Consider the following 22923-nt stretch of genomic DNA (forward strand, 5'->3'; position numbering starts at 1 on the left):
GAGCAACGTAACCGCTGTACAGTGCTCACAAGCCACCGGCAGGCTAGCTTGTACTCAATTCAACCCATGGAAGTAGATGGTTGCTTGACCGCGCACGTTGGCAATGCACACGATGATGTCGACATAATGGAGCCTTCAAAGCGTACAATCCAACCAAATAAAATTTAGGATTTAATAGCGATACAAAAGACGTTATAAAATTACCCGACCATGTTCGTTACGAAGAATTTTTTTACGCTCAATCGGGGATGGACATCTTGGTCGAGGTATGACGTATCCGTGAAGGTGATACTGCTTGGCTACCAACAGGTGTACGCAAACCTCCATTGAAGTCCGATCGTAGCAGGGGAGAAGGTTGTCATAAATACGGTTGCCACCCCGCAAACAGTCGGCACAATCTAGCAGGGTCAGTGGCCTGCTGGATGAGGAGGTTGACTTGCCCCTTGACACCGACGACAGAACCGAGTTCCAACCCTCGCAGCTTCTCCTTGAGTCTTAGCAGAGCTCTCTCGGCCACCTTGTTAGTGTCATCGCGCCTGTGGAAAGTGGCGATAGGTTAGTTAGCATTAGTGGCCTGGTCTGATCATGGTCCCCTATCCCAATGGACTGCATGGATAGACATAAGTAGCCAAGTATGCGGTGAGGGATTCCCCTTAGATGGATACGCTGGACTGGTAGGCCTACAATGCGGTTCTTGTGACGTTGCTTAAAAACATCGTAGACGAGACTACAACACGACAAATCGATATGTGTAACGGTCCATACAAATATACAGAGATACATGGCGCATCAGCACAGGATTGTGACTGTAGCCTGAGGTTTGGGATGAAATTCTCATAGCTCCAACAGTTATAAAAAACAAAAATCCATAAATAGTTGTAGGCCTAACATTAAAGCCACGATATACTGACTTCGGCTGTCCACCAGGCATCCGATTTAAAAGCAGCTATCGCAAGGTGGTTTAGGTAGAGTATAATGGATGGGGCATTTACTTGATTTCCAACTTTAATCAATGCGGCACAACTGACTTTTTCAGCAATGCAGATCAGGCAGAAATTCCCTCAATATATTTACTCAGTCCTGTCTGATAAAATCTGGTGATAACTAAGCTTACTGACGCCAGAGTATGGTGCTGGCTATGCTTGCAAACTCAAGTATGTTTAAGAAACGAATTGACAAGGTACTCACCTGGCAAGTGGATCGTCCATCATCGCCGCGTGGCTCATACCAGGAGGCTTCTGTTGAATCATAATTAACATGACGTGAGTAACTTAGAGTAACCTTAGCGTTGTGAGTAACTTAGAGTAACCTTGTCCCTTAGAGTAACGCAGCAGGCTTCAGTGACCGATCATTCAGTTCATTACTGAAGAACAATTTGAAGCAATCACTTTTGGCGACATCTCACCTTATGAGCTAGAACCTGCAGTGTGGATCGCAAGGCTAAACCACAGGAATTCAAATAAGTAAATAAAAGGCCCTCTCACTACAACAGCATGCCATATGGGCCCGGTATAGGTATGCTGACAAATAGTTCACAGAGGCCATTATAATTCCAAAAACAAGTTCGCACGCACCACTCTCCCACCACTGCACACAACCAAATAACACAAATGAAACCTGGTGTCCCAACCTAGCAGCTAGGCAACGCTTGCAGGGGCTGGTGCATCTCTATTCAAAGCTAATTCAACAAACAACTCAAACCAGTCGCCATATGCCAGGCGGGTCCTACCTGGATGTGGGAAACCTTAGAGGGAGGGAGACTCCAGTCGTGAAGGGGGTCATAGAGAAGAACTTCCACAATAGGCATTATGACATCATAGGACGCCCTGAGAACCTCCATGGTCTGTTCGCAACAGCTACAAATAAAGCAAAATGATGAGAACTTGTTTCACGTATGAACGCCGCCACCTCGAAACCACTCCAAAGCAGTTGAAGTCAAACATCCCTTTGTGCTAGAAGTTACGCTTCCACCACAAAAACTCTTCCAGCAAGAAGAATTGCATTTCAGCCCACAGGATGGGACGTTAGAACGTGGTGCATCTATGTTAATCTTGCATCACTCTTGATGCGTGTCTCATCTGGACTCATGCCGATCAAGCCCAATTTTCCGTGAGAAGGAATAATTTGCAAAATTTTGCAATCACTTTAACATTTCTTTTGGAAATTTAAAACCATCTCAGCTGTAAGTGTTTGCAGTTTATAAACTTTTTGGTTCGCTGCAATGTACCAAGAATCCCACAGAAGCACGCGGTCTACTGGTACTAACTTATCTCGAGCATGGCACTGAAAAATATCGGGGTTTTCAACAGAAGATTTGAAGACTTTTTCTCAACTTAAATTCTGACTTCTTTCTGCTGATACGCAACTTGTACTCACCTCCGAAATAATCCCTCTACTCCAGTGCATCCCATCCCATCTACCACATCACGACTCAACCGAAACGGAACGGTTTCAGGAGTGGGGAGGCACCTGCCTTGTTCAAAGGCGACACCTGGAAGTGCACACGAGACACGTCACAAGTACTATTGACAACACTCACAGGGCAAACCAGGGGTGCCTGAACCACGACTGGTAAACCGTGTAGCGTATCTCCAGCGTGAAAAAAGTTTGGCCACCCCTGGTATATTACAAGCTCAGCCATTGCAGCCAAGATGCATTTTCGTCTTCACCTCGCCTCACTAACACACATCATTACTTGCAACATGAGACAGGACTAAGCAAACCAACTACCAGTATACGGGCCACCATAATCTGTGCACCAGAATTACGTCAAAGAGTTGCCTCACTCCATAGAAGGTTTGTCCCTTAGAGCACTATAAAAATATAAAAAGCTCTAAGCTAAATTCATTCAATTTTGCGTAATAGCACCCCCAGTAACGCTCGCAGGTTGCTGTCATAACCACGCATATCACGGTTTTGTAACAGCCACAGCACAAACCGCCTTAGCCAATAACCGCAGTAAGTAATGATGGTTCGACTCTCGGGGTGTGCGGCTGAACAACACACTTCAGCTACATATTGCCAGTCAGCGGCACCTAGTGAATGAAATTGTACCAAACGTCAAACTCGGTGACCATACCCAGGTCAAAGTATCTAGAAGTACTAGAAAAGCAACACGTTCCCGCTCAAACAGTTCTATTTTCATCAACAATTAAACCAATTTCATAAAGGTGAGTAGGCAGATCATGGTGAAAGGTATGCTGGTAAAGCTAACACCGCATTACGACTCTCTTAGGTCAACCGGAATTATGATTGCAATTATAGTAAAGTACCAAGATCGATGTGAATAAGTTCGCCGGTCTGACAGTCCATGAGGATGTTTTGAACATGCCGGTCTCCAAGTCCAACCAAGTATCCCACCATGGAAGATACCGCGACGCTCTCTGTGTACGATCGCCTGGGACAAATAAGACTCAATATGTAGGGCTACTTTGCGCAATGTATTTGCCTGCAAGCAAATAATAATCACACACCAACCTGCAGGTATACCATTCCTCTGCTGCGGTGTACTTCTCTGTAAAGAAATGGCGGAATACAGGCTGGAAATTGGAACATATCGCAGTGAACTTCCGTAGCTTGGCGTCGAAGTTGTGTTGTGCCACACTGATCATTGCTTTGCGGCAGGAGATCACAGACATGTCATTGGGCCGATACCGCGCATGCGCACCAGGGATTCCCTGGACAATAAAGTTCCAATCGAAGTTGATGCCTGACTTCGAACTGTCAGCTTGTAACTTTGAAATGGAACCTCATCAATGCACAGATGACGACAACAAAACTGCAGATGACCGACTCACGTTGTTAGGATTCCCCACCAAGTAGTTACCGATAGGGATGGTTCCGGTGCACCATTCCACCAGACCACTCTGCTGCGAGAGAGGTACCACTTTGTAGAGACGCACGCGCAGTCGACCGCTTCTGTAGTGCTTGCGCAGGAGCATGTTGACCATTTCAAATACCTGTCCAATAGCAAGCGACAAATGAAAGTGATGAAAATATCTCTTTCGACAATCAGGAAAAGGAACAATGAGAACCTGCTGCATGACAGCATCCTGCCGCAGATCATCTCTTCCTTTCACAAGATGCTTTTTCTCTCTTCCATCGGATCCCACAGCCACGACCACCTTGGGCAGGTTGATCCCTCCACACGTCATAAAGTGAGGCTTGAAATGAGAGAACATGACCAGACCGGAATTGTGGTCATAGCGCAGGGATTTGTCGAGAGGTACCTCAGCGGTCGGGATCACAGTACTTGCCAGCTCAGCGCATGCGCGAGACTTCTCGCAGTATCGCGACATCGCGATGTTGCGGGGGAAGGAGATGGGCGTCATAGGACGATTCTTCCAAGAACTCGCGTCGAAATTTGCAAGTTCTACAATGAATATAAACAAGGTGAGGCAAATGACGTCACAAGCAAGCATCGGGGCAGGAATGAACAACAAACGTTTATTTTACTTTTCTTGTACAGCACATTACGAGGAGCTTAAAAAGCAGTGACGTAGTTCCTCCACATTACAAGTTTGGGAGCTAACGGGGCTAAACATCAGAAAAGAGATGTTCACTGAGTAGTCCAAAAATAAGTCTCAATTCATCTTGAGGACGCCACTTTAAAAAAACTGCCATCTCTCTCATGCAAGTTTTGCTTGGTCGCTCACTTCCAACAGAGCCATACTTGGTTTTTTATTAGTTGCTAACTTGTTGGTTATTCGATGTGTTTTGATACCTAGGTCACCAATATCGGACTGCTCGGAGGATTCATAGAGCATATGAAGAGACTGTCAAAAGGGTTTTTTAAAATGTTGAGTAGAAAAGGTTTAAGACCCCAAATGTTGCACATGATGTTTCTGTGCGTTATGCAATTGGATGAAGAGAGCGCCAACCAACCAACATTACGATACCCACCTATGTAAGCATCCATGAGTGCTTCAGTGCTCGCCACCAATCGACGCTTCTTCGCTCGCACTGTTTGTAGTATGGAGCGCAGCTCGGTCGAACGCTTCGATTTCATCTGAAAATAAATCAACATCTTGTGAGTTTTATGTACGGTCACATCCATCAATGGCGGCCACCACAGGTACCTCACCTTATCAGATCCTCCTTGAGTGTCGTTCTCTGAGCTGGTGAGCGCCAAAATGATGGGGAGGATGTGGAATGGATGTTCCATAGCAACTCGAGCAATCACCTGCAACGTCATAATCCTATTCAATGACATCATTTTCCGTACTACGTCAGCAGCATTTGCACACACGAATGTGTTTCATTGATAGAATCAAATTCGTCGGAAGCTTCAACCAAGAAGTTTCTCATATTTCTAAAAGCTTAGAATCACTGGAGTAAGAGCCGACCCGTTCAATCTCGACAGTTTGTAGTTTCTACTAGTTGGGTTGCGATGAGTAATTTCACTTAAGCGCGTACGGCAACATTGAACAATCCTTGCTTGATCTTCCTAGTTCCTCATTGCCAGGTAATCCATGAAACCAACAGGGCTGGGGTTTCAACATGGGACTGATATGAACCCAAGCTTTACGCAGCTGACAAACATTTAGAACATAATGTCGCGTGAATAACTGACTTAAACTTTGCAAGGGAATTGCTGTTTCGTATCGGTAGGTTGTTTGAAGCAACAGTAAAAACAGTCCCAACTATATTCGTGTGTGGCTTCCGCTGTAATGGAAGAACCATCAGTCAGTGATTTGTTCACCTTAGAACAACGATTTGACGTCCTCTATTTGAGATGACTTCGTTTGAACTCGCTCGCTTTCGTTCTCTTCATGTTGTCAATTGCACAAGTTCTTGCATCATGCATCACCTATGAAGTCACAATGATATTTCAAAAGCTTTTAATTCATCTTCCTGCTGCCCATAAAACTTGCAACAATCATTCCAGGTTGATGCAACAAGCAGCTGAAGGCAACGACGTTGAAGTAGATCTACCGACATTGCGTGATATGAATGCACAATTGCACAGTGATTGCACTCCAGAGGTGTATGGAATCAGGTTTTCTGGACACCTGCTCCATTCCAAAGTCTGTGACTCCACATCCACTCCTGCTCCAAATATTTTGAAAATATTTACTTCAAACTCCACTTCGACTCCAAACGCAAACCATAAACCACAATCGGATTTTTTATACTATATTTTATGCCTTCCCTATCCCATGTTATGAAAAAAAAACATATTTTGAAATAAAAAAAAATGACTGTCTGGAAAATAAAACTATAGAAGTAAACAAAAATAACAACTATGCCAAGTACACAGTAAATATTTGTACGTTAAAAATATCAACTGGCAAAAAATCAGTTTCCGGCTCGAATCTGACTCCCGTTTTCGCCCCAACTCCGGCTCCTAAATACTTCAACAGTCAACACGCCGTCTCTGGAAAACAGTGTACACTTCTAATTCACACCCACCTGCTTTAAAGTGGATTGGTATTCCTTGTACTCCCCATGGTCGGACAACCTCGCACATAGCTGATAGGTGACTGGGATAAACTTGTACGATGGAACTCGCGCGTAACCGTCGCGTATCACGTCGGTAACTGACGACACAAAGTGATTTTCGAACCACAGAGCGCACACCCTGCAATGAACAAGGAAGACATTAGTGGCGACCCACCTAGACGCCATCTTTAATCTTAATGGACTTCCGTATATTTCTAAGTACACTGTTATCCGCTCACTCACAACAGCAACGTGATGGGCTGGCTGGTTGCGCAGCAAGGTTACCTAATTGTGCCTCGAAACTCTACCTGGGCGCCAAAGTATGGTGGAATGGTGCGGTAAAACAAAAGCATAGTTTGTAAAGTTAACAACTATGTCAATAGAACTGCATTTAAAACGCATGAATCAAGCTAGCATGAACAAACGTTCATTTCAACCAGTCACATTGCACTGGACAACAATTTTTTGGAAAAATTGTGTTTATCATAATATTAAAGAGTTTTTGTATGTTTTCTGGGTCGCTGATTTCAAAAATGGCATTAAAATTTTTGTGATGTCAATAGTTCTGTCACAAATTATAATTTCATGAAATCATGGTATAGCTCTTGCATGGCGTAACAATTGCGTACCACATTTAGTAAAACACAATACAAACATAGTAAGACAAAAAGTATGGACATTTAACCAAAAATGCACATTGGACAGAGTGATTCGTTTGTAATTTGTATATTGTCAACCTCCCGCACCAAACTCCAAATGTAATCTCCTATCAAGACTTCGTCCCACCTCCCTTGGTAATGTTTTTTTATTACTGAAATGTCTTGATGAAACTGTTCACCATGCTCCTCGCTTACATGGCCCAAGTTATCGCGGAAAAATTCCAAATGAGAATGCAAATAGTGCAATAAGAGCATGCGGCATCCAGGCTTTTGGTAGCTTTCAATCAAATTTGACACGACCATAACGTGGTCTTCTTTTCTATAGTTACCAAGAAATCCTTTCACTTTTATTTGAAAAGCTTGCTATGCACTTTTTTTCCAAAGCAGTCATTGATTCAACATTTTTCGTATTCGGGGCCAAACAAATGCCCCTTATACTTTAGCTCCAGAAAGGTTTGGAAACATTGAGCGAATGTGTTCAAAGACACAAACTTGCTGGACCCAAATGCTCTTACAACTGTTTAGCAAGCCCAAGTTTTATAAGTGAAGGTTTTGACATTGTGGAAGACTGGGGTGAGTTCTTTGCTTACTTACATACTTACCAGTCTTTTATCAAGTAGTGCTGCTCTTTTATTCCAAAATTAAAGGAAACAAGAATGTTTGGTATAGCCGCCTTGCCAACCCAACAAGAAATCAATCATTTTAAAATCTTCACACACGTCGCAATTGTGGTTCTTGTATTGTGTCAAGTCCAGCAATATTTTCACAGATTTCCGATCTTTTATTTGAGCAGAATGTGCAATTTAGTAGTTTAAACCATCCAGCTTGGGTCACAGAGGCGATTCATTTGCTTTTCTACTTTTTTTTACCAAATTAAACCACCTAAAACATGCTAACTCTATTAACTGCGCACTACAAACTCCACTAGTCACTATCTTCAACGGCTAACTATGATATAAATAACAAAGACTTGTCACTGGCCCAACTCTCCAAAAATGTGGCCAGTTGCAAACAGCCAAAATGTTAACCTATCACCTGTTGAAAATTTCCACGTTGCAAGTTTGTAGCTTTTTACCATCATCTAGCCAGTCATGAAATGGAATAATAAATGATTTGAGCAGATTGTGTGATATTGAACCGCACTAAGAAAATTATAATCTCAATCTTTTGACTAATTTTCAAATATCAGTGAAAACGTCTTTGCAAATATCGTCCAACCATTGGCACTAGACAAAAACTAGCATCAAATTCGGCATCAGCACCCCAACGACATATAGAAACACTGAATATGACAGATAAACAAAAATTGTTGTCTTGCGATTATCAGATACAACCTGTGTAATAAAAGGTCGTGGTCATCCGACAACTGCAGACATCGCATGTAGCTCTCCACCGATGACAAGAGGAAGGACAATGCTCTCTCCTCCACATCACTCAGCTCCTGTCGATCCAGTCGGATGTTTTTCTCGATTATCGTCTGTGTCCTGAGCAGCATGACTACCATGAACCATCACTGAACACCATTGCTTATTGATTCCAAAACGACAACATCAAACAAAAACACGCTACTGATCGTGAGGAACACACAGAAGAGCTTACTTCTTGGATGGCAGTTTCCCGGCCATCTGCATCGATTCGAGTTCCTTCTTAGGGGCAGTCGCCAGATTGCGCTTGCGCATGTATTCACTGGACTGCTGGTAGCCGAGGACCTGAGCACACAATGGTTAGCGCGGTCAAACTACAAAGTAAAAACAATAACTTCTGAGCGCTGAGGTTGTTGCCGTGTGGGCTAACAGCGGCGCATAATCAAGGGAGCGCATAAAATTGATTTCTAAAATGGGGTCGCGAAATAAAGGCACAAGACACCCTGCGCTACATAATGCGAACATATTGTGAAGCCCGGTTACGGCAACGATTACAGTTGATCTGTGCCCACCGAGCATGGCCAATAATTTGTGGTGTCTGACGGACAAGTAGGGTGATCCTGGCATTGTACAAACATGATGTTGCGCCCATACCATCTACAACCACATGATGTTGCGCCCATACCATCTACAACCATACCACTAAAACCAAACAAGCAACAGCGCAATAACAACATAAAGATATCGAAATTTAACCACTGGCAGGTTTGCTGATCGAATGCAAGATCTTGTGTTACCTCTTGATATTGAAGATCGGCAAACTTAGCGAGTGTGTACTGGCTCCTCACCAGCTGATGCAGTGCGTCATCGTCACACCGGTTCGAATAGAGATTCTCAGCGATCTCTGTGGACTGCATTAGTGACATAGCATCAAGCGATAACCAGGATTTCTAATCTCTACAAACCATATCGGTCCGTTGTCATAATGCCACTACAGGTCATGTATGATGTAAAAGTGATGTCATAGTATTATCAACCACACGACACTCTTGAAAGAGCAGCCTACATCCTTCGATTAGTTTTAGTCTTTCGCAAAACGGCCCACTCTGACTCACTGGCCTCAGGAAGTTGTTCAGGATCATGTCCGGACCTTCATACTTGGACTCCTCCATCCAACTTCCGGCTCTGCGCATCATCTCCGCACGTAGCATCTCGCAAGTCCTTCCTTCCGATGTGAAACGATTGAGAAGATCGCGCAAGGCTGTGAGAGCAAACGCCTCCTCCTGAAAGAGAACAAAAATACAATGAGGAGTTTTTGATGATATCGTCAATCGGAGTGCGGTCTCCACCACAGTGCGGTCTCCACCACAGTGACTGACAGGTGGGAGATAGCAACGTCATAGGCACTCTTACGTCACCTTGTGGCCCCAAAGAAGCAAAATTTGCTCAAACTCTGCTCTGCAGCGCCACCAATCCATGAGAATCTGTTGCGGATTTCCACATCGTTCCATGCGGGTGATGACGAGTTGTAATTGCGCAATAAGCTGCTGCGCATCTTGTAGCCGGCCGTACTGAGTAGCGACATGAACACAGGAAAGCAAATGTCTGGCCTCCACTTCGTCAGCAGTGCCGCAATATCTGCAAGCGACAGTAACATTAACCGATAAGGTTGAACATTTTCATTTCCAGTTGCAACAATGTTTCCAGTTAACTATTCCTACTTTCCGTGCATGTCCTGAGTACTTTGCTCAATTTCCCTCGCCGGGAGTCGAACTAGCGTCACACATGTTAACAACTTTCGGTTACGCAGCCTAAACCAACAGAGCTATCAGAGCAACAACATGGCATGTCCTCCCCTCTCATATTCGTACCTGTCCGCCACTATACGTAACAATGACCTTCGTGAACACATCACTAGATTGACGTCATCGTAGTTGTATTGGATTGCAACGTCATCACAATCGTAGTTAGGCCACCTCTTGATGACGTCATCAATTTTAGTTACGGATTTATCTTCTAATAATCTAAGGGGAAAAAGGAAACGGCAAACATGAGCAAGGCATACGATCCCAGTACAAGTGAAATGAACTGATACATCATTGATTTTATTTCTTAGGCGCCATGAGGTTCGGATAGTTTGTGAAAGTGTACTTGTAAGATCACGAGTGGAGTTTCTGCATTGTATTGTTTCTTTTTATAATTAGCTTTAGAATTTAGATTGACTAAGCGTTGCAGCATCAGATTTGATCATCAATGGAGATGAGTGACGTACTGTAACCTGACAGATGTCTCCCTGTGTTAAGCAAATGCTGTGGTGACTAGACAATATTTCCCTTACTGTGCGGGCGCATAAACAAAGCGTAACCCTGTTCATTACTTGCCTGGCCACTTGCTGCGCTTCGTTGAGGCACTGCAGACGGGTTATGACGTGGTGGGATAGCTTATGATCAACGAGTTTGTTGGGACATCCAAGTGACCTGAAAATAAAGTTCAACATCTAACAGACACCGGCCCTGGTAGTAAGGCTGAGGAATGCGAAGTAGTTGACAAATGAGTGGGAAAATATTTTTATCAACTTACTGGATGCAGATTCGTTGCAAAGAGGCACAAGATGACTGGAAGTTATCAGGATGCTGGTCATTAATGGATGAGAGGATATTGAAAAATATTTGATTAAATCCTTCTTCCAAGTGGGGAGGATGAGAAAGGAATAAATCGGAGTCCCACATCCCGGACCGCCAAGCGGCGTTATACTGCAGCTCTGCTAATGCCTGGAAAGCAAGATCGGGAGTCACAAGCCAACCACACCAACGTGAGTGCAAAATAGTGAGAGATTGGCACACAAGAAGTCAAGCGCATGACGTTTATAACTTAAGTCTGAAGCAAGGTGACCTACTTGGTTGGGAAGATCTTCCTTCACATTCGCGGCATAGACGGATCCAACGTGACGTAGACCGCACTGCTGTAGGCTCTCCACCACATCGCTCTGGGGGGTACACAACAAACGATAAGCAAGGTGGGACTTGTAATTCAACTACATGGTGGCGCACAAGCGGTGTCGCCCCACAGGTCATCGGAAGTGCCACGCGATTATTCCTGCAGGGACTTGACAAACAGCGGGTGATGATAGCAATGAAATTTTACTCACAGGCTGTCCATTGCCTTCCATGGTCATCCTCAGGTCGTGGACTTTGAGAGCATCCATCCATCTCTCCTCTTTGACTCCGAGTGTGGCTAGTGAAGAGAGCTGGAATGATGAGAGTCCATAGCAGCCCCGGAGGCTATCCACCTCGTTCATGACGTCATATGACGAGTTGATGACACGACACGCCTCCAATCCTGCGTGTCGAATAATCGGGTCACTTACTAAGAGATTATGAGGTCAACAAACAAACACAAATTCAATATCAATCATGGACAAACAAAGATTGAGAGATACATAACAATAACCGGCTACTGAACGATTCTTATTAAGGCCACCGTCTGTGCAACATTGCAGCGGAAACACAGATCAAACGACTTTCACACATACCCTCCCCGCATTATTGAACCATGCATATACAACCACCGTACGCTCACCTTGTGGCCCGCCTGCTTGCAGAGTGTGGAAGGCGGTCTTGGTACGCAACCATCGGCCCTCTGCCAGGTCCTTCAACGAGCTGATGACGTCACCTACACGAAAGCATTACGATGCATCAATATGATGACTCAGCAATTAACTGAAGAAGTATCTCACTCAAAACTGAATGTGCTTGACTGAATACAAAAGAGACATTTAGACATTCAACGTTATTTTAACTTACCTGCTTTCAATGATTGGAAGAAATTTTCTTCAAATGCATCTGAAAACATCCACAATTATGTTATAGTAGAACCCCCGCTTACCCGACCACCTATGACGTGGCATTCACGTGGTCGCCTCAGCGGGGTGGCCGCGATAACGGGTTTTGCTTTGAAGGCATGTGCTTAGTGCTGTGACGTATTGGTACGCAATATTTATCCTCAAAACAAGAAAACAAACTTTGAACAAAAAGTAGAGTTGTAAAGCAACAAGCCCACATTCAATGAAACGAATTTTCCTCCATAAAATAAATCGAAATGACACGAAGGAAAGGAATTTGATGTCCAAACGAAATGCCGTTCTCATGTTTTGCTCTGAACATCTGGAAAGCTGATAAGGCGATAATTCGTCGAATTGTGATGTGCTTTGTGAGATAGATTTTAGTTTCAAGCTCACAGCAAAACGGAATTGCAATTATTGTTCTAGGAACCAAAATCAAGACAACATTCGAACAAGAAATTGTGCGTTGAAGCGCAATGGACTATAAGTAACCTCTTTGTTTCAGGCAGATCTATGTATCAAACCTTGCCAGGATTGAGACGGTGTTGGTGTGCCAATCGATGGTTGTTGGTGTGGTGGGATCAAGTATGTCTGTGACAACCCATCACTGTGTGCCACTGCTTGGTGATGTTATAATATGGGGATATTGAAAGATGGAAAAGCATGATATTTAAAATATTCCAGTCAAAGCGGCCCCACAGGTGGGGGCTGATAGTTCATGGACGAAACGTTAGATGCCCAATATAGACAGACTCGGATGACATCACTCATGATGATGTCACACATTCACACCTACCTGTCCATAGCTCGGCGTAGAGCAGCGCCGCATGCGGATCGCCGCAGGTGAGCGCCACTTTCGCCGCCGACAGATAATCCACGCCCTGCAACGCAAACGGTGGTTTGTTCGGTCACACAATGATCAACCGCATGGTGACGGTAGCATTCGATAACATGACGTATGTGCTATGGAAACGTATGATCCAACGAAAGTTCTCAAATAGAGCCAACTGACCTCTACAGGGGTAACCGGAGTGGCTTGTCTCTTAGCAACCTTCCGCTTCGACTGACAAGCTAAACCTGTAACAAGAATGAGGTTCAGGTTCAATGCCTTTGGCGGGACCAGGAAAATACCCCCTATTTTTGCGCGACAGTGGGAAACGCGGGAAGGTCCACCATTGACTGATGTCACCACGACAAAGCAATGGAGATGCCAATATGCCAATTAGAAGTAGCAGAATTTCGAAAACACAATTCTCGTAATTTTCGGTACAATTTGATGAAAAGCATCATGTTAAAGTCAATTTCCAACAACGGTTAAAACCAAACTATTTGATGAGCATTAGCCCATTAGCTCAAAACTTAAGCAGCATTTCTTAATTGCATTGGCTTTGCATTCAGTGGCGAAATTCCTTCAGAACGCTTGTGCTGTTAGTGTCTTTAACGTCAATAGATTTGTAATTTTAACTAAAAAGTTGAAAGCCCCTTATTAACAGTTAACATGCTTCACTGGGGATTAAATTTGGAATTTTTGTAGTTTACATCGCAACAGTTTGACCACATTTAAATCAGTGGTAATGGTCGTATCATTTCCTTGGAGTTGGGTTGAAAGGTTCTTTTTTTAATTTAACCTCTGAACGACAATGCTAGCAAGCTTACCTTGACCCTCCCGACGTAGATATTCAACCACTCGGAGCACGCACAGAAGAGAGTCCCTGTTGGGGTTGGAACCAGCGTCTCCTGCACATAGCAGGAAACATTGGTTAGCACTGAATCGCTCCATGTCACAAGTGATTTATTTCGTCACCTTTGCCATAACCTTGCTCAGCAACGTGCAATCAAATATTCCTGAACAATTGTGACTAACCACATGGCCATTTCATGGAGATTTTCGATGTGTCATTAACAATAACTTCTTTAGGATAACTTCGTTTTTTAAACCGCCACGTTTATTGAGAGTTGGTTGTAAAGCTATCAACGTCCACAAGGGGGCGCTGAGATAGCACCGTCACGCACCATCGACTTTATTGACGGCAGACGCGAGGAAGGAGTTGATTTGATCGGATACAAACATCTGCATCTTTGCATTCGTCTTCATTAGTTCCTTGCACAACAATGGAAATATCTCTCGACACAGCCGGCCGGACAACCTGGAAGGGTCAGCAGGATATTAATTTGATACGGCAAGTAACCGGTGCGTCTACACAACAACCATCGTTTCTTTGTGACGTAGGGATGCGAACCACCGGTGTGTATGCGCTACAGCACAAACTTACAGCTTATCGGCACAACACCAATCAAAACAACGCCGCAACAGATTTCAATTGTTTTTATAATAAGAGGCAAAATGTAACAATCATTAATACACACACAATGTTTTAATGTTCTACGTCGGTCGTCAGTGAGCACCTGCATATTGGCTCCATGTATTTGAAGTATCCGACATCGCATTGGCTGAGGGAGCACGTGACCTCACAAACCCAGTCGTCATGGTTGTCATGGTAACAATCCCACCGTTCATTGTTGCTTGGTGACGAGTCACGTGATTCATGCATGACTCGTGTGCTTCCCGATCTGAAACAAACGTTTTGTAACACTTGATAATGAAGTTATCACAAGAGTCAATGAGGTACAACAGACTTAACTATTCCAATCTAAGAGGCCTGATTGCAAGTCAGCAGCCTAGGTTCAATGATCGCTCTGAATGAAACTGAAAAGTGCTATAGTCAATAACAACAACCAATTCATTCATGCGCATCAATTTATTATTGGCTGTTGGGACTAATGTCGCTTCAGTTCACCCCAGTAGCGATACGAAACTAATATCTGCCTCGCCACAAAAACGTAGATGAACTAATTCAAGCATCGAACAGTTGATGCCAATTACACCACGCAAAGCACTTATTCTTTGTTAAAATGTGTCACATCTTAAACACTACACTTCCATGAAAGCTAAAACCTCAATTGCTAAGGTAACAGGGATCAGTTGTCAGTAGATGTTACAGAAAATATATTTCGCACTTATTCAGTGCATCGTCAGTTCTGATAAAGGGCAGTTAAAACCTACAAGTAATGTTTTAAACAACATTACAGTGACGCAATAATGCCAAAACATGAGCGTAAAAAATTGAAAAAGCAAAAGCGTAAATATTGAAAAAATGCTGAATGAAAACTAAACCAAGCCGGCAGTAAAGTAAATTACGTATCAAATATAAATTATAAACTAGAAATGATGAAAGAGCGGTGAGCAAAGCCTGCAAATGTAGCGTTGTGACAAACTACGGCAAAGAAAATAAATTATATGCGGAACACGGCAGTCAAAGGCAGTGATAAACAAACTAAGTACAGCGATAAATAATTAAATGGAGCGTCTTGGAAAACACAAAATGTAGCGTTGTGGAAAAAAGAGTAGGCAAAGACGGCAGTGAATAATAAGGCAGTAAAATAGTGAAAAAATACCAAAAATGTAGTGGAGCGTCAAAAAATTAAACTTGTGGCAGAATTAATTTTTGGATATTTATTTTGGCATGTATCCTATGTATCCATTTATCTTCACAAGCATCTAGATTATCAATATTGGGTTGTTCAACAAATGTGACATTGTAGCATTGGGAAAGTTGTGGTTCAGTACTTAGATCATGAAATACAGCAAAATGTTTTAATAACGCAGCCCTGTCATTATTAGAGGAAAAATCGAAAGTGTTCCAAGTTGCACGATGGCCTGACCAGCGAACCGAAAATTTATTAACCGTCTGTCCAACATATTGTTCATGGCAAAGTAAACATGTTGCTACATAAATCCCATAATTGCTGCAATTGAGTTCCTGTTTTAACTTAAAAAGTCTTTGCGGAGTGCTCAATGTCGTTGTACGTGAAACCATTGACAAACGATGATGACCATGGTTACCACACAACGCACAGCGACCACAAGGTGCAGAATAACCTCTTTGTGGAACAGAAGATTGGATTTTTTTTGATAGATCTTTGTAGTTTGTAACATAATTTCCAATTGTTTTTGGCCTTGTGTATGTGATCATGACATCAGGTTTAAGTTCCTTTTCTTTTTCACTCATTTTTAATAAAGCTGGGAAAGCAGTCGCCCACACAGTCTTGCTGTTTTTCTTTTGAGGTTTTGGTGGCCTAAGTCTGTCAGTCCAAGTTGAAGCAATTCCAATCATGTCATTTGTCATCGCGATAACTCAAAGAACTCAAACTAAAAGACTCAAAGAAAAAGCTACTAGGTCAGATTTCCCTATCGCGATGACAAATGACATGATTGGAATTGCTTCAACTTGGACTGACAGACTTAGGCCACCAAAACCTCAAAAGAAAAACAGCAAGACTGTGTGGGCGACTGCTTTCCCAGCTTTATTAAAAATGAGTGAAAAAGAAAAGGAACTTAAACCTGATGTCATGATCACATACACAAGGCCAAAAACAATTGGAAATTATGTTACAAACTACAAAGATCTATCAAAAAAAATCCAATCTTCTGTTCCACAAAGAGGTTATTCTGCACCTTGTGGTCGCTGTGCGTTGTGTGGTAACCATGGTCATCATCGTTTGTCAATGGTTTCACGTACAACGACATTGAGCACTCCGCAAAGACTTTTTAAGTTAAAACAGGAACTCAATTGCAGCAATTATGGAATTTATGTAGCAACATGTTTACTTTGCCATGAACAATATGTTGGACAGACGGTTAATAAATTTTCGGTTCGCTGGTCAGGCCATCGTGCAACTTGGAACACTTTCGATTTTTCCTCTAATAATGACAGGGCTGCGTTATTAAAACATTTTGCTGTATTTCATGATCTAAGTACTGAACCACAACTTTCCCAATGCTACAATGTCACATTTGTTGAACAACCCAATATTGATAATCTAGATGCTTGTGAAGATAAATGGATACATAGGATACATGCCAAAATAAATATCCAAAAATTAATTCTGCCACAAGTTTAATTTTTTGACGCTCCACTACATTTTTGGTATTTTTTCAATATTTTACTGCCTTATTATTCACTGCCGTCTTTGCCTACTCTTTTTTCCACAACGCTACATTTTGTGTTTTCCAAGACGCTCCATTTAATTATTTATCGCTGTACTTAGTCACAACGCTACATTTGCAGGCTTTGCTCACCGCTCTTTCATCATTTCTAGTTTATAATTTATATTTGATACGTAATTTACTTTACTGCCGGCTTGGTTTAGTTTTCATTCAGCATTTTTTCAATATTTACGCTTTTGCTTTTTCAATTTTTTACGCTCATGTTTTGGCATTATTGCGTCACTGTAATGTTGTTTAAAACATTACTTGTAGGTTTTAACTGCCCTTTATCAGAACTGACGATGCACTGAATAAGTGCGAAATATATTTTCTGTAACATCTACTGACAACTGATCCCTGTTACCTTAGCAATTGAGGTTTTAGCTTTCTAGATATGGAACAGGGATCGTTTCAGAATAAGACTAGGTCAGAAAGCGAGGCAGACTCCGACGAAGCTCAGCATCAGCCAAGAGCAGTTAGCTACACTTCCATGGCTTGAATATCTTAAAACTTTCCCATAGTGCCAACGGGAAATGTTGTTCCGCCCCAACGTGATATCGGCCGATTGGAGTTCTCAAAGCGGCTATGGCAGCGGCCAGTCATCCCACGATGCATCATCTACTACAGCTGGAGTTGCCTTGCCACTGGAAGAACTCCTAGCGATAGTTGCCGCAGTTGCATGGCCGTCATCCCACGGTCGAGTCCGAGCGGATGCAACATCTTTGGTCAGTCGTTCAAGGATACTTTCATGTAACTTGAGTTGCCAAAAATTTGTTGCAAAACTGGTGGTTTGAGTGGAAACCTGTATCGTACTTCCTGCTGTCTACCTGTCCTCGCACATCAAGCAGAGAAGTGGCGCCTGTAATCTACGAATTAATATCGCCAGCACTTTAGGAAACTAAGAGCAACATCATAGGGGAAGGGAAGGTAATTTGATACGGAAGGTAATTTGATACACCCCCCCTACAGAAATGTACAAAAAATATTGGTCAAAAATATTGTCATTAGGTGGAAGATCTGTGAAAATAATGCCTACAAAAATTGCACCATGCAGCTAACTCGTGCTTTTATGGCATAAAATTGTGAAAGTGTGTTTTTTGAGTATTTTCGTAAAAATTTTAACTCATGATTATTTTCGTCTGGAAAATTAAAGAAAAGTTCCTGAAAGATGAAACCAAACTCATTTGACAGTTCATTGATAAGGCTTCAAGGGCATGTCACGTTTTTTCTGCAATGTGCATCCAAGCATACAAAAATCAGTATTTTATAACTTTTTTTTAAAAAGGTAAATTGATACATGTGGGGAAGGTAAATTGATACAGTATATTAAATTCTTTTTTGTGACTGTAATAAATGTTGACATTGATCTACTTGATTTAAATAAGTTATTCTTTATTAACAAGACCTGCTACTTTGGGAAACAACTATTATATAGGCTTTCGTAGGCCTACACGCTATCTGCTGTCAAAACATGAGAAAAGTGCAAAGCACCCCCCTTGAATAAGAACTCCAGCCAATGATCCTTCCCATGACCATCCCGCTGCAGAAGCTTCGCCGCACACATGGGCCTCAACAGTCATCTTTGCACCCAAGCACGCCAATCACATATTAAATTTTCATTTATTGCTTTGCTGTCAAAGGGGATTTCTGTATTAGTATTACTGTATCAAATTACCTTCCGGGTGTATCAATTTACCTTCCGTGGAAGGTAATTTGATACATTTGAGTGACGTTTTTAAAATTTCAATTAAAAAAAAAGTAACAAAAATAAAAAAGTGAAAATGTTTTTAAAAAGTGTGTAAGGGATCAGACTTTCATTTCAGCTTAAAATCAATAGTTTGTGTCAGATAATTTTCAGTTAACAGGCAAAAATGTTAAAAGTGTATCAAATTACCTTCCCTTCCCCTACTTGTCACTCATATTCAACACTCACGTGTATGTTTTGAAAAAGTTATTGATGACGTCTGGCAAGGCTTTACAGTGAGCATGTGAAATCAGCTGACGCCAGACGTCGGTACGTGACGTGTCCATCAGACAATGGTGGGCTATCAGTGACGTGTCGGTGACGTCATTCATGCAGATGTCGAACAAACAACGCAGCATGTCCGTCGCGGGACGAAGGTCATGATGACCTGCAAGTGAAACGTAGCGACGTGAAACAAGCATCACACGAAACTTCAATAGCAGGGCCCCCGTATCTTTATGACGTCACAATGAGCTAACATCAGACTCCAGGGATTTTGAAAATCGAAAATGGTAAAAATATGAAACACCTCATTACCCACTCTTTGAACACGAGCCCGATAGCTAGGCTACCCTGGTGGGATCGAGCTTACCTCCGCCTTCCAGTCTGGAGCGGAAAGTCTTGTTCTTGTGCTGCATACCCATGGTGGACAAACACCTCGCTATTGCATCCTGCGATACAAGCAAAAGACATTCGGTTGTTGCAACGTTAGACGACGTCGAATCTGCTCATTTGAACAAGTGATTGACAACTAAATTAACTGAATGAACTGTTTGTAGTTTCATTCTAGGATACGATGAATCGGTTCACTCTACGGTATGAGCACCTGGGCAGCACTCTGCTGATGAGGAAGAGCGTCCATCCTTGATGCCACCACGAGTAACAAACCATTCAAGTCGTCCGCAGGAGGAATCTCATTGATGACGTAACTTGTCAGGAGGAGAGAAGCTGCAACGGTTCAAAGTGATGCGAGGTTTCGCAATGACAACGTGCGGGTTGAAATCGAATCCACAAAACTAATCAGGCAACACTCATAACAGAATCCAGTAACAAACTCACCTTCTGAAGTTTGGGTGGCCACAAGAAGGTGCTCAAGCAGCTTCAACAGAACCTCATCTTTTTCACTCGTGTCTTGGTGACTCTAAAAAAAACAAACAACCTTCATGACCCAGCAAACTTTGAGGTGAAACCGTTGCCGGCCGCTGCCGGCTGAACATCGACTGTCCAATCCACAGACATTGAACGATAGTTATTAGTTGGTCTATCGCAGGCAGTTCTTCGCCGCAATGGCGGCCGAGGGGCAAGTAACTCCACTCAATTTAAGTCTCTCAGTGATTGGAAACACCCGCGCGAATCAAGCGGGGTGATCAACTGTTTTATAGTTTCAGAATGCCACTTGAGCCAGGACATGAAAACTATCTCAGCCTATCTCCAGAACTGGCAAATGAAACTCAGCGAAACCAAAACTGTGGCAGCAGCTTTCCACCTCCATAATCGGGAAGCTGATCGTGAGCTACACGTCCAGAACAACGGAAAATCTCTGTCCTTCCGCCCAGAACCAAGATATCTTGGGCTGACACTGGACAGATCGCTCACATACCGCCACCATTTGGTGTCACTGAGCAAGAAACTCACATCCGCGCTGCGCTACTCAAGTGCCTGGCAGGCTCTAGCTGGGGGGCGAGGGCTGACACTTTGCGTATAGCAGCCTTAGCCCTTGTCTACTCTTCAGCAAAGTACTGTGCGCCTGTTTGGTGCCGCAGTGCTCACTACCATAACATCGACACTGCCATAAACAGCGCCCTGCGTACAGTGATCGGATGCCTGCGTCCCACACCATTGGACAATCTCCCCATTCTCGCTGGCATCCAACCCGCTGAGCTTCGTCGCGAAGAAGCCACTCTGTCCCTCGGTCGACGGGCACTGGAGCCTAACCACCTTCTCCACCACAAGATCTCTGCTCTCCCAAACGAGCACCCCGTCGACTGAAATCAAGATACCCATTGGTGCCAGCCGCTCAACTTCTTATCAACGAAGCTGATGTACAAGACATCTCTGCGGCTGCTTGGGCGGACCATAAATGGAGTTCTGAATGGAAGTCAACCGCCAGCAGACTCTATTCGTTCATCCCCGACGCCGACACACGCCCCATCGGCCTGACACTACAACGACAGGCATGGGTGCGCCTCAACCGTCTCCGTACGGGCGTCGGGCTTTTCTGCTCAACCATGCACCAATGGGGAATGGCCTCTTCCTCCTCCTGTGAATGTGGTGCCGAGGAACAGACCGCAGACCACATCATCAATGACTGCTCCATCTTCAAGCCACCTAACGGAGTGGAAGGTCTGCGTGTCATGGATGATGAAACCAAAGACTGGCTGCTCTCTAGTAGCCTTCCAGTGTAATCCGGGAACATCGTAAATCTGGGGTGGTAAAAGGATAGACCCTCGGCCCCAGACGCTCACACGACGACGACGACGAGATTGCCACAGGTTCTGACCCCCCTCCCCCACCCTAAACAAGAAGCGATCAACAACCTGACTAAGTGACTATGAGGCGAATGAATAGTCCGCTTAAGTTGACTTAATTACAAAATAAAAATATGCCAAGAAATTACAAAACCGCTCATGTGCTTCACCAAACACCTTGCGCATGGCGTACATTCGTCAATGACGCAACAACACAACACGAAACCAAAGACTGGCTGCTCTCTAGTAGCCTTCCAGTGTAGTCCGGGAACATCGTGAATCTGGGGTGGTAAAAGGATAGACCCTCGGCCCCAGACGCTCACACGACGACGACAACACACATCCAGCCACCGATGGCCACCGCCTAGATGGTATGTCTGGTGTTGGTGAACCAGCCAACTTACCTCTGCATAAGTTGGAACAGCTTTCATGATCTTCGATAACCCAGGAGACAATGCTAGAAGGCTGGTGTAAGTTGACCGCACCGACCTGCAACGTAAATAAACCGTTATTTTCATGATAAAGAACGTTTCTCAACTTTGTATCTCCAAGCAACAATATATAGGCTATATATTTTTTCTCTTTCTTCTTTATAAGGACTGCTCTCCATTCAGCGGTACCCAATGGATAGAATGCAAGCAACAATATTTACAAATTGCCTTTCAAATCTCGCAGCATTGAAACATGGCAGCACTGTTATACGGCGGGACACTACTGGCCACAAGATACGCCAAAGTGCTAAGCGCAAAGCGTTTAGTTTAAAAGGAGGAAGAAACGCATAAAAATAAGTTCCTGGACATTACCAATTCAAGTAAGCTGCACTTTGCTAACATTCTTACCCGTGTTGAAGAAGAAAGGTTAGGAATTGATTGAGCGACTTCTCCAACTGATGATGCGCGATTGTCGTGCTGACGTTGTGCATGACGTCAGCCAAGCAGGCCGATATACAAAGTACTACGTCATAGTCAGACAACATGTTGCATGCCGAGTTCTCTTCATCCAGGAAGGTGCAGGAGCGATGTAGGATGTCCACGCCGACACTGCAGCAACTCATTAGCTCATTCGCTACCTTGTGGTTGGTTGTCACTCTTATCTAGTTGCAAAGTATTCAATTCAACCTTAAACTGTCATATCATAATTTATCATCAACATCTACATCGCCAACAATGCAATACCAACGTTACACCAACTTCAAAACCAGCAAGTTGTTCTATTTGAACTGGCATGAGAAATCACACTGGATACTGGATAGTCTAATAAGTCGAGTTTGACAAAAAATCAAGTATCGCTTGGATGTGAGGCGTGTGCAGTGGCGCAAACATTAGTTACAAATTTTATGCAGAAAACTAAAATTAATTG

General features: G+C 43.4%; 1 protein-coding gene across 1 annotated transcript in view; it reads right to left on the reverse strand.

Moving 5' to 3' along the window:
- Nucleotides 1–223: 223 nt before the first annotated feature.
- Nucleotides 224–22923, reverse strand: part of LOC145787259 (serine-protein kinase ATM-like) — a 37441-nt gene continuing 14741 nt past the window's right edge. The window contains exons 19-52 of the mRNA XM_082598972.1: nucleotides 22404–22657; nucleotides 21969–22053; nucleotides 20156–20237; nucleotides 19923–20044; nucleotides 19689–19767; nucleotides 19286–19484; nucleotides 14712–14876; nucleotides 14319–14452; nucleotides 13962–14042; nucleotides 13318–13382; nucleotides 13102–13186; nucleotides 12268–12306; nucleotides 12044–12136; nucleotides 11613–11803; nucleotides 11361–11450; nucleotides 11045–11235; nucleotides 10846–10941; nucleotides 10336–10488; nucleotides 9883–10102; nucleotides 9580–9747; nucleotides 9262–9375; nucleotides 8700–8809; nucleotides 8435–8584; nucleotides 6412–6580; nucleotides 5084–5182; nucleotides 4903–5008; nucleotides 4035–4372; nucleotides 3798–3959; nucleotides 3478–3677; nucleotides 3273–3397; nucleotides 2377–2491; nucleotides 1730–1856; nucleotides 1189–1238; nucleotides 224–536 (exon numbers count right to left, since the gene is read on the reverse strand). Of these exons, the coding sequence (XP_082455098.1) occupies nucleotides 359–536; nucleotides 1189–1238; nucleotides 1730–1856; nucleotides 2377–2491; nucleotides 3273–3397; nucleotides 3478–3677; nucleotides 3798–3959; nucleotides 4035–4372; nucleotides 4903–5008; nucleotides 5084–5182; nucleotides 6412–6580; nucleotides 8435–8584; nucleotides 8700–8809; nucleotides 9262–9375; nucleotides 9580–9747; nucleotides 9883–10102; nucleotides 10336–10488; nucleotides 10846–10941; nucleotides 11045–11235; nucleotides 11361–11450; nucleotides 11613–11803; nucleotides 12044–12136; nucleotides 12268–12306; nucleotides 13102–13186; nucleotides 13318–13382; nucleotides 13962–14042; nucleotides 14319–14452; nucleotides 14712–14876; nucleotides 19286–19484; nucleotides 19689–19767; nucleotides 19923–20044; nucleotides 20156–20237; nucleotides 21969–22053; nucleotides 22404–22657 (4635 nt within the window). The 3' untranslated portion in view covers nucleotides 224–358. The remainder of the gene's footprint in view (nucleotides 537–1188; nucleotides 1239–1729; nucleotides 1857–2376; nucleotides 2492–3272; nucleotides 3398–3477; nucleotides 3678–3797; nucleotides 3960–4034; nucleotides 4373–4902; nucleotides 5009–5083; nucleotides 5183–6411; nucleotides 6581–8434; nucleotides 8585–8699; nucleotides 8810–9261; nucleotides 9376–9579; nucleotides 9748–9882; nucleotides 10103–10335; nucleotides 10489–10845; nucleotides 10942–11044; nucleotides 11236–11360; nucleotides 11451–11612; nucleotides 11804–12043; nucleotides 12137–12267; nucleotides 12307–13101; nucleotides 13187–13317; nucleotides 13383–13961; nucleotides 14043–14318; nucleotides 14453–14711; nucleotides 14877–19285; nucleotides 19485–19688; nucleotides 19768–19922; nucleotides 20045–20155; nucleotides 20238–21968; nucleotides 22054–22403; nucleotides 22658–22923) is intronic.

The sequence above is a fragment of the Aplidium turbinatum genome, chromosome 18 (genome assembly GCF_918807975.1).
Source record: "Aplidium turbinatum chromosome 18, kaAplTurb1.1, whole genome shotgun sequence".
NCBI lineage: Eukaryota > Metazoa > Chordata > Ascidiacea > Aplousobranchia > Polyclinidae > Aplidium > Aplidium turbinatum.